Source organism: Coregonus clupeaformis, chromosome 26 (assembly GCF_020615455.1).
Source record: "Coregonus clupeaformis isolate EN_2021a chromosome 26, ASM2061545v1, whole genome shotgun sequence".
Lineage (NCBI taxonomy): Eukaryota > Metazoa > Chordata > Actinopteri > Salmoniformes > Salmonidae > Coregonus > Coregonus clupeaformis.
The window spans coordinates 37,015,350-37,029,294 of record NC_059217.1 but is presented as its reverse complement, the minus strand read 5'-3'; the positions used below and the strand labels follow the sequence as shown (position 1 = coordinate 37,029,294).

Below are 13,945 nucleotides of genomic sequence, written 5' to 3'. Positions count from 1 at the left end.
AGTTGATGAAAGGTGAGGGCCAATGTAAGGGGCCGATGTGTCACTTCCCAAACCAGAAAAACTTTAATGATAATCCTGCAAAGCTTCCACTAAGCCCACTAAATATTCTCAGATCACTCACCCGTTACCATTCAGGATTTTCCCAAGTTTTCTTCAATGCATAACCATTCCCTGGGATAAAGGCCTACTTTATTTGAGCAAGTTTTATCAAAGTCCTACCCTTTTATTGGTAGTGAATGGTACTACTGGATAGCAGCACACACTCCTCTCAGCTGGCACTTCATATCCGTGGATACTAGACTAAGCACATAGGAATGATGACATCATCGTGACTTAAAGTGCTTCAAGTCCTGACGGATGGTGATTAGGGGAGAATCTCAATTGCATTTCCTTGATTCCTCACGTCCTCTCTCCTTGCCTCCTTCTCAAAATCCATTGGATGAGATGGTCACCGGCGAGGGACTTCTGACTTTCTCATCCAATGGGTTTTGAGAAGGAGGAATCAAGGAAATGCAATTGAGATTTTCCCATAGGATGTGTGACGATGGGGTTGGACTCTTCAACTGATGTCATTCAGTAGTTCATGTCTTGAAGTCATATCACACCTCATGTTGACTTTAACATGCCAAGTGTCAGTGACTTTTCAGTCAGATCCTTTAATGGTAGTATGAAGCCCAGTAGCCCATGTTGGTATGCTTGCTGGCGTTCTTTTTGGATAACAGGAATAGGCTTAGGCTGTCAAGTTGGCAACTATTAAACTGGTTTGCTACACACAGCACTGATGTTTTGGGAAATGTTTTGTCCTTACTTGGGGTTAGACTCACCAAACAACTTATACAACCTTTTTTTGTTACTGTAGTTAATGGCCCGCTTTCAACTCTCTCGGCTACCCCCAGTTCAAGTAATGGTTAACTTGGCCGTCCCTCCTAAAGAAACTGTGGGGGAGGTTTCTATCTCCCTCTAGACCCAAAGTGGTTCAGCCCTGGAGAAAGGGGCAAGGAGGGGGGATTTCAGAGGCTGAGAGGCTTAGGCAATTCGTGGGGTGTCACCATAGCAACCGGAAGCATTCTCGCTCCTTGGGACATTATTGGGGAGGGGTGGGGGTTCTAGAAGGGTCCCTTTTTTGGGAGTTACAGAGAGGGGGACCTCTCGGGCCCTTTAGAAGCAGGGCATTGGGGAGCAATTGTCCCCATGCAGATTTCTGTCACGCTCATACAAAGCTGTTTGTGTGACAGCGACTCGGAGGAAAGACAAAACCACTGAAAGAAGGGATTAGCTTTTTCTCTTCATGTCTGTGGCTCAGTCAGACAAGGATCAGACAGTGGGCCTGTCAAAACAGGGGTTTCATCTAACTAGTTCACATTTGATCGTATAAGCTAATTCACACTTGGCTTCAAAGCACTTTTTTTGTGTGAGATGCTGAACAGCATTGATTTTAAGTTGGCTGTTATATTTTGTATTTTGAGTTGGTTGCTTTTACAGTTAGCTGCTAACTTTATAGTTTCTGTGCAAAATAAGCACTCTGCATTTAGTTTCACTGTTCATCATAAAGCTGCAATTTATTGACACCATTGATTCAGAGTTTGAAGGAATTATATTTGATGAATGACAAGGGTTTGGTTGCCTTTTTTAGTTGAGTAGCACCTATTGTTCCCCTTTCCCTCAGCTACCCACTCACCAGAGAGGGGCTTTACTTTCTAATGGAAAAAAGGGTTGCTGCGTGATACAAAAGGAATTGTTGAAATCTGAGACAGAAAGCATGAGTTCTGTGATGGTATTTTCTTTGAGATTACACAAATACACTGGGGCCAATAGGGCATCACCCACTGCTAAGCTCTCTCTAACCTCTCAATTCCTCAAACACAATTGTGGGAAACTATGGCTTATTATATACATTTTTTTTGATTGAACAGTTTGATTGAACATTTTAAAGAGAAAAATAAGGCAATTTGTTTAACAATTGCATTTCTGACATTCCAGAGTTAATGAACGTTGCTATAAAATGAAATGCCGACACAGTTAACGCCCACTCACACCTCAGCGTTTTCTGTTAAAGTTAAATTCCCTTTCAGTTGTGGAAATCCCCAAGCATTTTATTCAATTTATGGTCATTTGTCATAACCATAAGTCAGCTATAACTATTAGAACAACAGTGTAATGATTTATGTGTTGAGCACCTAGCTGGCAGGTTATACAGTGTATATGCAAACCTAGTCATTTGTTGCAATATGTCTGGATTCTTGACATTTGGCAGGGTTCCGCTGAAAGTGGAGGAGTGCACTGAAATCACTTCCAAATTTGAAATCCCTTCTCATTGAATCAAATTTGAAATCCTATATGTCTATTTGCACTTTAAATACCCCAAAATGTCACCATCATAAGTACTGTAGATCTAGGCTATACTATTAAAACTATGCTAATTGGTAGCCATTAGGCCTAATACTGTTTTCTATATCTCTGCCCCATCCACTTTACTTCCATATAGGCCACCCAGCTCCCTGTCTGCAGTAGCAGCTCCTCATGGCACTGTTGAACAGACATACCCATAAACTAAAATACCATGGTTAGTTGAGGAAACACCCCATGCTATTCTCTCCTGGTGTTTTATACCTTTGCCATGATCAAAGCCTCAATGTTCCCCACCGATGTTGTTTAGAGCCAGAGGTGGATGAATGGGGACAAGCTTTGGAGCGCTATGTGAGTGCTCAGTCCCTTCCCCTCTCCACGCCACTTTCTCTCCTCTCTGTGTCCCCCCCTTTAACATGTAACCTTCATTGTTTACCTTTTCCACTCTCCTTTCTTTCCCCATCCTACTTCTTCCTCCTCTTTTCTCTCAGGTCTGAATGAAAAGCAGTCGACTTGAACTGGCCGACTTCCAATGTGAGCCTCATCCATTCCTGAGTGCCTATAAGATCCTTATCATGAGCTTTATGGCAAAACATGGACATGTTTACTGCTACAGGCTTCATTAATTAACCTGGCAGTGCCACGCACACCGCTTTGAAGGCATTCCTCTGGGGTTGTGTTGGGGCGGGTATGACTGTGTAAAGTCTGTATTGTGGCAATAGAATGCGGCCCAAACGCGTGTAAGGGAAAGTAATAGAGTAACTTCCAGTCGCATGTCAGGCAAATGAATAGACCTACCCCTAAGTTAGCCATCTTCAATCAAAGCTGATAGTCTTGTTTCCAGGAAATGGCTAAATGCATGTTAGAGCTCTGATGAAGGCCATACGGCCGAAAGGTTGGTACAAAATAAGAACGTGCAAGCTCAGTGTGCACAAGCTTCTTTTCATGGAACTACAGTATGTTTCAAGTTTTAATGTCACGTGCACAAGTACAGTGAAATGCCGTTCTTGCAAGCTCTAAATCCAACAATGCAGTAATCAATATCAATGTAATTCTAAAAATAAAAAGGTAGAACAAAAACCAGAGAAATAATAAGAAGAAATAAGAAGAACATTAGAAGTAAGTAAGCTTATACAGGGTCAGTTCCAATACCATAGTTACAATGTGCAGGGATACTGGAGTGATAGAGGTAGATATGTATAGGGGTAAGGTGACTAGGCATCAGGATATATGATCAACAGAGTAGCAGCAGTGTATATGATGATTGTATGTGTGAGTGAGTGTGTGTGCGTGTGTGTAGGCTCAGTATAAATGTGTGTGCACGTTATGAGTGTGTTGCAGTGTGCGTGAGTGTGCAGAGTCCTGTGAGTGTGCATAAAGACAGTGCAAAAAAAAAAGGGGGTCAACTCAGATATTCTGTTAGCTGTTTAGCAGTCTTATGGCTTGGATATAGAAGCTGTTCAGGAGCCTGTTGGTGTCAGACTTGATGCACCGGTACCGCTTGGCGTGCGGAAGCGGAAGAACAGTCTATGGCTTGGATGGCTGGATTCTTTAATGATCTTCCGGGTGTGTGTCAACATTTCCGAAGCATCTCTTGCAATCCCTAGATGTTGTTGATTCTGTGTAAAATATAACAAAGCTATTTGACATGGATTCAGGTAAGGTACCATTACTTTTCCCTCTGGGTAAAGGCCCATGTTCGGGTGCTGCTCCACGCTCAGTGAAGTGTGCCAGAAGGTAGCTTAGTGGTTAAGAGCGTTGTGCCAGTAACCGAAAGGTCGCTGGTTCTAATCCCTGAGCCGACTAGGTGAAAAATCTGTCGATGTGCCCTTGAGCAAGGCACTTAACCCTAATTGCTCCTGTAAGTCGCTCTGGTTAAGAGCGTCTGCTAAATGACCAAAAACAAAACCAAACAAAACACTTGGGGAGGCAGATTGGCACACTGACTGTTCTCTTTCCCAGGGCTCTTTGTGCGATGGCAGGCCACTGGCCCAGCACTAAGCACCAATGCATTATTTGGGTCAGCCACCAGCAAGGCTTTTCTGGCAGAGGTAGAACATCTTGTATGTTGTGCTACTGATCTAGCAGACATAATCTTTCTACAAAAATAGTGATTGACAAAGCCGCAATGGGAGAAACCTGGATCTGTGGAACATAGACCCTGTTAATGATGGAAAGCGAAGGGATGTAATTTGATTAGCTACAATTGAGACACAGAAGGGTTCAATGCAGAGTCAACTGTTAAGTGAATTCACACAGTGCGACATTGCCTTTGACAATCTGTTAAGCTGAAAGAGATCTTTGATTTCTCACAGTGTTAGCCTACATCCACCCAAATTACATTGTACGGTATTTTCAAACCTGTGGATTCAATGGTGGATAATTACATGGATTAGTGTGCTCATATGCATTACATTCCAACTGTGAGGACTTGAATTTGAACATTCACAGGGACATTCATTTAGAAAAGTATCTCAGTCTTTGTTTATGTCATTTCAATTTGAAAGCTTCTCATCTTAAACTCTTACTTTGAACATTGCTTCAACCTAAGCCCTATTATGTATATCAACCGTACTTGTCTGCACGACCAGTTGATGTAATAAGACAGACCACAGCTAAAAGCTAAATGAAGTAGCTAACCTCAATCCTCCCAGGAGTAATGAAATAGTTAGCCCCCAGTGCAGTAGCTTGTTATTGGGTGTAACAGTGCCCTGCCTGGCTATAACAGTGGCCCTATTCTTCCTCACATTGCTAAAAGAGGACAAGGACGATTAGGAGCACTCCTCGTTTGGCTAAATGCAATGCCTAAGCCTGTGATGGGGCATAATGGAGTTGATTGTCTCTTAATTGAGTTTTTAGACCCTGAAATAAAACATGCCAAAATGCTCAGTTTGTTGTTTTTGTTATTTACCAAAAATATGTTATAAAGACAGTATTGATGGCAAAAAGCGAATAAAATGTCCAGTACATCCAAAGATGTAAAGCATCCCTATGACATTTAAGATTTATCGATTTGTGTTTGAGGTGGTGAATCCAATTCTATGTTGGGTCGGGTGTTTGTCATTGGAAAGAAAAGTGAGGTTAGGTCTTGAAAGAGCATAGATAAAAGTAGTTATTTGTCTCAGTAGGGTAATTCTGAGTGAAGCAGAAACATCTTCCTCCATAGGACATTTCTTTGTGATAAATTCCTGGAAAATATTGAATTAAATTGATGTTTTTTGTTCCATGTTCACACAGAATAACCCTATTGGGATGAGGGAGGGTGTCTTGTCAGGGAATAACCAACCATGTTGGGAGGAGGGAGGGTGTCTTGGCAGGGAAGAGCTAATGGCTAACGTTGACATTTGATCCGTCTGTGTCCCCCTGTCTGCTGAACTCCCATCTGTCACTCCCTAGTCCGTAATGCATAGCTAGTAGTCTCCCAGTCACACACACAACTCAGTCACACAAATAGCTCACCTTAACCCAGTCACACAACTCACCTTAACCCAGTCCCACACACAACTCACCTTAACCCAGTCCCACACACAACTCACCTTAACCCAGTCCCAACTTACCCCAGTCCTACACACAACTCACCTTAACCCAGTCCCACACACAACTCACCTTAACCCAGTCCCACACACAACTCACCTTAACCCAGTCCCACACACAACTCACCTTAACCCAGTCCTACACACAACTCACCTTAACCCAGTCCCAACTTACCTTAACCCAGTCCCAAACACAACTTACCTTAACCCAGTCCTACACACAACTCACCTTAACCCAGTCCCAAACACAACTCACCTTAACCCAGTCCCAAACACAACTCACCTTAACCCAGTCCCACACACAACTCACCTTAACCCAGTCCTACACACAACTCACCTTAACCCAGTTTCACACACAACTCACCTTAACCATGGGAGTATGATTTACATTTGAGTCATTTAGCAGACGCTCTTATCCAGAGCGACTTACAGTTAGTGAGTGCATACATTTTCATACTGGCCCCCCGTGGGAAACGAACCCACAACCCTGGCGTTGCAAGCGCCATGCTCTACCAACTGAGCTACAGGGGACCTGATGATAGACAATCTTTTTTAATCCTACCTTGATAATAAAAACTTAGGGCATCAATCCATCAATGGATTAATTTATCTGCTTTACCTCCAATACAGTCATTTCTAGAATTCAATTTCAAAGGGCTTAATAACTGTGTTTGATAACTGTACCAATTGGCATTTGTCATCGTCTCATTAGAGGGAATGGTCTTGTTATCAATCACATTTATTTATAAAGCCCTTTTTACATCAGCAGATGTCACAAAGTGCTATACAGAAACCCAGTCTAAAACCCCAAACAGCAAGCAATGCAGATGTAGAAGCACATCTAGGAGATGTGCTGATGCTCGCATGCCCAGGCGAACAGGACACCCTGGTGTGTGTCTGTCGGGCACTGAGATGCCCTGCCGCTAGCATTGGCACACACAGCCAAAGAGGTGCTCTTAATCTCATCGGTGCCAAGCAGACCGCTCTCTGAATTCATGACTTGGATGTAATTGTGTTAGACTGGGATTTTAATGCTCTATTTATTACCAAAATGCAGCCGGCATGAACTTTTAATTCCATTGTCTGCACCACCACACTACTGCCTACTAATTCATTCTTGCTGACCAGACTATTCCGTTTAATTTAAAGAGAAAAAACATTTAGATTTTTTTAATTAGTTCATTTGTTTGCTGGTGGTATGTGCAACCTTGTCATCACTTTTTGCCCTTGAATGGACCTTGTTGTGGTTTCAAACTGAAGTAACAAGGTGTCTGGCAAATGCTGCCTCTTGAATTTACTGAATATTTATTCTGTTTGTACAAGCCTCCTCATTTTACAATGCAAAGATATGCTGTTCAGCAACAGTTCATCATTATTAATAGTTAGTCATTATCCCAGAGGTGGTTCTTAATCTGAGGCATTCGCCATATCCTATGTTTATCTAACCAATTGTATCTAACCACCTAACCACTTATAATAAATGCTAAAGCAGGTAACAGGGTGCAGACAACTTACCAAATGTACAGTGTCTTGCCTTTAGCAAGTTGTTGGTTGTGTACCACCCTGTTTGTCTTCAGTCAGAGTGCCTTCGAACTTCTATTGTGATCCAAGCATTTTATAGCTCAAGATTATTTACCAGGATGGGCTTGGTAGGCCTATTTAATGTTTACCTAAAATGTACAGCTTTTATCTTGTATTGCATGATACAACACAAACAAAAGCCTTGAAAGATGTTCTGCAGGCAAATATTCAGATAGGTTTCGTTCTCATCTTGTTAAGTGGGTTTTGAAAGACGTAATTGGAAATGCAGTCATTGGATCCTGAGGTAAAAGTACACGGTATCTGAGTGGGTAGGAAAAAGCACTGATTTGGACTGAGGTAGAGTTTCCCAGATTATAGATACTTAATATACACAAATATATGTTCATTCTAATTATATGGTGTATATCAAGGTCATAAGTACAGAAAACCTCTCTTTTGTCTACAATCCTTTGTGTGTCTTGGCACCGTATGTCTTTGTATGACCAGCTGCTACTGGAGATCTTTCGTGTGCGTGCGTGTGTGTGAGGGGGGGCTCTTGTTGTGTCTACCCCTGCGTGTCTGGCTGAGTTGACAGTATGTGAGAGGACAGTGTAACAAGAGTCGAAACCTTGTCCTCTTTGTTTGGTAATTATACCACACTGCGTTCACATGATAGAGGGGTACTGTGAAGAACCATCAGGGGAGAGAGAAAGGAGCATGCCAAACAAAGCCTTAACAATCTGGAAATAATTCCCTTGACCCTATTCAACCCACTGGTTTAGGCATAGTCCTTCGTCTCTTACTATATAGTCCAGTAGGGCTATGGTATAGGGCTATGGTATAGGGCTATGGTATTATTAATGCACTGTATTGTTAAAGTGTTGCAACAGTGAACTTGAAAGTGCTTCTACCTACTTTGCTAGCCTATATCCCAAATTCCTTTGTATAAAAGTGAGACAGTGCTGTGGGTATTAAGTGCCAGTCGAACACTGTCAGGAAATTGCAGTTTAAATGGAGGAAACACTGTCTGCGCTAATGTTCACAGGTTGGCTGGAGTTTAACCTTGGATTTGGCACTGGACCACATTATCAGGCTTCACACATATTCCATAATGCTGGACCATATTATCAGGCTTCACACATATTCCATAATGCTGGACCATATTATCAGGCTTCACACATATTCCATAATGCTGGACCATATTATCAGGCTTCACACATATTCCATAATGCTGGACCGCATTATCAGGCTTCACACATATTCCATAATATATCAAGTTAAACGGAACCTCACTTTTATTTTGATGAGAAAGTGGGCACAGTCAGTAGGAATCTCATTATATAGGCTAGTCATGTTTTTTCTCCAGTGATCATTGTTGAAGAGATCTTGCTTTATTGTGGTGATAATGGTGAAAAGTTATTGGAACATTCTTCAAACCAAAAGGCATTACTTTAAAGTGGAACAAGCCAGCAGAGGTTAAAAGCAGTGCTTTGTTTGTAATTAGGTTAATGGAGTATGTTTTTAAATGTTGACTGACATTACCTTTGTGTCTTTAATGTATCTTTAAAGTGTTATTCTGTGACCCTGGTTGATCCTGGTTGTCTCTGATTCCAGACGGTGTCCACCGTGTCACGGCACTCTGCACCCTGCGTGTCACCATCATCACCGACGACATGCTGACCAACAGCATCACGGTGCGCCTGGAGAACATGTCCCAAGAGCGCTTCCTGTCCCCGCTGCTCGCCCTCTTCATGGAGGGCGTGGCGGCGGTCCTGTCCACCCGCCCCAACAGCGTCTTTGTCTTCAACATCCAGAAGGACACCCACGTCCAGGGGAGCATCCTCAACGTCACCTTCTCCGCCCTGCGCCCTACTGGGGGATCCGGGGGCACCATCCCCCCTGGACCTTTCTTCCCCTCAGAAGCCCTGCAGGAGCAGATTTATCTGAACCGGACTCTGCTCACCCTGGTGTCCAGCCAGCGTGTGCTGCCCTTTGACGATAACATCTGCCTCCGCGAGCCCTGTGAGAACTACATGAAGTGTGTGTCGGTGCTGAGGTTCGACAGCTCGGCACCCTTCGTGTCCTCGAATACGGTGCTGTTCAGGCCTATCCACCCGGTGACGGGGCTACGCTGCCGATGCCCAGCAGGTTTCACGGGGGACTACTGTGAGACGGAGATTGACCTGTGCTACTCAGGGCCCTGCCAGAATAACGGCAAGTGCCGGAGCAGGGAAGGCGGGTACACTTGTGTGTGTCCGGAGGAGTTCACCGGTGAGTGTTGTTATCCACTTTTTGGTTTCCTACTTGACTCTTTTACTTTCATCCCATTCTTGATCTGCTCTTTTTCACGTCAGTCTTTCTTTCACCTTTCACTCTGACTTTGCTTTAGTCTCTCTGTCATTAGGGTTAGTCTCGCTGTCATTAGGGTTAGTTTCTCTGTCATTACGGTTAGTCTCTCTGTCATTAGGGTTAGTCTCTCTGTCATTAGGGTTATTCTCTCTTTCATTAGGGTTAGGGTTATTCTCTCTTTCATTAGGGTTAGGGTTAGTCTCTCATTCATTAGGGTTAGGGTTGGTCTCTCTGTTGTTAGTGTTAGTCTCTCTCATTAGGGTTAGTCTCTCTGTTATTTAGGTTAGGGTTAGTCTCCCTGTCATTAGGGTCAGGGTTAGTCTCTCTGTCTTTAGGGTTAGGGTTAGTCTCTGTCATTAGGGTTAGGGTTAGTCTCTCTGTCATTAGGGTTAGGGTTAGTCTCTTTGTCATTAGGGTTAGGGTAAGTCTCTCTGTCATTAGTACTTAGATAGAAACATGCCTACCCCCATCGAGATCTCACATCTGCTTTGACAGAACCTCTGTCCATAGAGTTTAATATTCCCGCTATATTAAAGACACGGCCCACAGCCAAAACCATGATTCTGCAGAGAGGCTATTACCTGTTAATCAAACCCTAGCCTTCTATGCTTTGAAGACTCTTGGCTAGCTCCAGGTAGTCTCAAGTCATAACGAGGGTGATGATGGTTGGCCTGACAGTGCTGGCCTCAGGTTTCGCACACTTTCGAGAAAAATATCCCTCGTAATTCCCTCCAAACCGGAGATTATCCGTCTTACAGTCGGGTCATTACCCGCTGGAATTCCGAGCCCCGTAAGTCATAGGTGTTCTCTTTATCCAGATCTTGTCAGGGTAATTTGCAACACACAACACCCCACACTAGGAGCTGGAAATAGATCTGGTAGTGGCACATTGGAATGCAAAGACCTTGTGGGGTTGACAATTGTTCCTTTTGACCTGTGGGAAAATCATCTCTTGACTCCTTGGTGCTCTCTTTCATAATATGTAATACAATGACCCTTAAAGGGTGACACAATCCTTCCACACACATTTCTCTGTAGTCTTCCTGTCTCTGTTCTCTATCACTTCAATATAAAAGCCTTATCATGCAATACATTGTTACCATACTGTTACCATAATCTTTTTTTAAAGATGCTAAACTTGGGGCCTGTTTCCCAGACATCTCCATTGTACATGCTTTTTAGTCTAGAACTACACTTCACAAAAATATAAACGCAACATGTAAATGATCCTTTCCTTATTTTTTTATTGGGAGCTATCTTTCAGCTCAGTACGTGACCCCTTAATGGTCACCCCAAGCTGTTAGGGAAAGCACCCCAGAGTTAAAAGAAAAACACAGTGAAGTCATCACTACTGACATCAGCATCCATTTTGAAAGCTGTCACCTCCGGAACACGTCTCAGGTCTAGTTAACCAGGCAGGACAGTGTCAGTGTGGGTTGCTGGTGGGTCGTGACAGGTGTCTTATAGACCACCGAGTTGGCCTGCTGCTTGGCCAAAGACACTCCATTGTCCTATTGTCATTATGCCACAAGCCGTTTGGTTCCAGCAAAGAGCCAGGGGTCAGTCTGGGTCACAGTGCATGGCGGTTACAATCTGCTGTGTTTTGACATGCTTGCGAAGGGGGTTTGAGCTCCAACCCCCTTCTATCTGAGTCAATTCAGACTAGCTTGTAGGTTGTGTTGTAATGGAGTTGAACTTGTCTGCTGTGAATCTGACTGATTTCAGCTTGTTCCCATAAATATATTTGGGGGGCTTCGTCCAGGACACATCGTAACATAAAGGCCTGAAAGGAGGATTTAAAGAAACATGCCTACCCCCATGTGTACCCGTTTTCACACCTACCCAAAATTTTTCTCAATATCTCCAGACAGTTTTTCTTTTTTTTATACTCAGCAGATCTTCCCGCTCACCTGGGCTGCCCGTTTCCTTTTCCCTTCCTACAGGTGATCATTGTGAGGTGAACTCGCGCTCTGGCCGTTGTGTCCCGGGGGTGTGTAAGAACGGTGCCAGGTGTGTAGATCTGCTGGTGGGGGGGTTTGTATGCCAGTGCCCCCCAGGGGAGTACCAGAAACCATACTGTGAGATGAGCACGCGCAGCTTCCCCGGCCAGTCTTTCATCACCTTCAGAGGGCTACGGCAGAGGTTTCACTTCACTGTGTCCTTCATGTAAGTACACCTTTTTTGGGGGTTCTCTTTGCATTCACGAACACCTGGAGCTTTTTTGACATAGTACTGAGCCAAATGATACACATCTAACGCCTTGTCTGAATATACATACAACCCTTTGTAATAAGCAGTAATGGCTGTATCCATGGCAACAGAAATAAACATCGCCCTGCTGTCTTTGTCTCGCTGACTGGACATGCTTGGGCATAAGCACATCTGAACCTCAAATCACAGAAGTGCTGAATCACAGGGCTGGTATTTGTGTTCTGCCTTGACATTTGTGTTCTGTTTGACGAAAGAAGCACAAGCCATTTTATCCAGTGGTTAGGTGCAGATCTTGGTTCAAATAGTATTCATTTTTTATTTGAAATACTTAAAAAGTTTAATCGAGCTTGCCTGGAGTGACATTGGTTGTATCAAGGCTGTAGAGAAACATCTCTTTCTAGCGTCCAGCTCACGTTCCCTGGCAAAGGTAAAAACAGGAAGTGATGCGTGGAGCCAGAGGGCCCTAGGTGTTTGGCTTTGTTGATCACGGTTTCCTGTGACGCTGCCCTGTGCCATGTGGCTTCTGACTTCTGTGCCCGTACCCGCTACGTGCCAAAGGGTTAATGACACACAGCGGCATGGCTCCCAGTTCTAGCTCTGGTTCTACGTCTGTCCACACCAGTCCTCCTTCCCTCCGTCATTTTCCAAATTCCTTTTGCTCCTCTCATTGTCTCTAGTTCAATATGATTATTTTCTCAATTTTCCCTTTTATCTCTCATTGTCCCTCATTTCCCAGGTTAATTTGTCTATCAACGTGTCCCACCCTCCGCCCCACACAACTTATATTGTTCTCGCATTACCTCAAGACAGGTTAAAGAAGGGTTTTTAAGCCTTGAGACAATTGAGACATGGATTGTGTATATGTGCGATTCAGATGTTGAATGGGCAAGACAAAAGATTGAAGTGCCTTTGAATGGGGTATGGTAGTAGGTGCCAGGCGCACCGGTTTGTGTCAAGCACTGCAACGCTGCTGGGTTTTTCACGCTCAACAGTTTCCCGTGTGTATCAAGAATGGTCCATCACCCAAAGGACATCCAGCCATCTTGACACAATTGTGGGAAGCATTGGAGTCAACATGGGCCAGCATCCCTGTGGAATGCTTTCAACACCTTGTAGAGTCCATGCCCTGATGAATTGAGGCTGTTCTGAGGGCAACTCAATATTAGGAAGGTGTTCTTAATGTTTTGTACACTCAGTGTACTGTACTGTACAATCAATGATAATATACTGTACTGTACAATAAGTTATAATATACTATACAATCAATCATAATATACTACTGATAATATACTGTACCAGGGTTACGGTTAATTCCATTTAAATTCCAGTCAATTCAGAAAGTAAACCAATTTCCAATTCCAAATGTTCCTCATTGAAAAGCATTGGAAGAGTTGGAATTTCATTGTACTTCCTGAATTTACTGGAATTTAAATGGAATTTACCCCAACCCTGTACTGTACTGTACAATCAATGTGACCTTTGCTCCTCTATGACCTCCTGTATGACCTCCTGTAAGACCTCCTGTAAGACCTCCTGTATGACCTCCTGTATGACCTCCTGTAAGACCTCCTGTATGACTTCCTGTAAGACCTCCTGTATGACCTCCTGTATGACCTGTAGGTTTGCCACCAGAGAGAGGAATGCCCTGCTGCTTTATAACGGAAGGTTTAACGAGAAGCATGACTTCATCGCCTTGGAGATCATTGAGGAACAAATCCAGCTCACCTTCTCAGCAGGTAAGGACGTAAAGGATGTAGAAAGAGATGGCCGCCAGACTCTTCAATTCCCTCTGTTCCCTTTGCTTCGCTTCACTTCTCTCTCCTATCCCCCTCTCTGTGAAATACTACATCTCATTAACAGGGAGGTTCTGACCAACTGGGCAGGGATCAGAGTTTATGGAGCCAACCCTCAGATACCTGGGAAAATGTAGGGTAAACAGTGATCATGCAGTTCACCCAGTGGACCATGGTGTGTTGAGTTTGGCA

The 13,945-nt window shown here is 43.7% G+C and overlaps 1 protein-coding gene across 1 annotated transcript in view; it reads left to right on the top strand.

Moving 5' to 3' along the window:
• LOC121540697 (cadherin EGF LAG seven-pass G-type receptor 1-like) overlaps window positions 1-13,945 on the top strand; it is a 75,641-nt gene that overhangs the window by 16,011 nt on the left and 45,685 nt on the right. Inside the window, exons 2-4 of the mRNA XM_045207843.1 lie at window positions 9,015-9,671; window positions 11,693-11,915; window positions 13,581-13,696. Of these exons, the coding sequence (XP_045063778.1) occupies window positions 9,015-9,671; window positions 11,693-11,915; window positions 13,581-13,696 (996 nt within the window). The remainder of the gene's footprint in view (window positions 1-9,014; window positions 9,672-11,692; window positions 11,916-13,580; window positions 13,697-13,945) is intronic.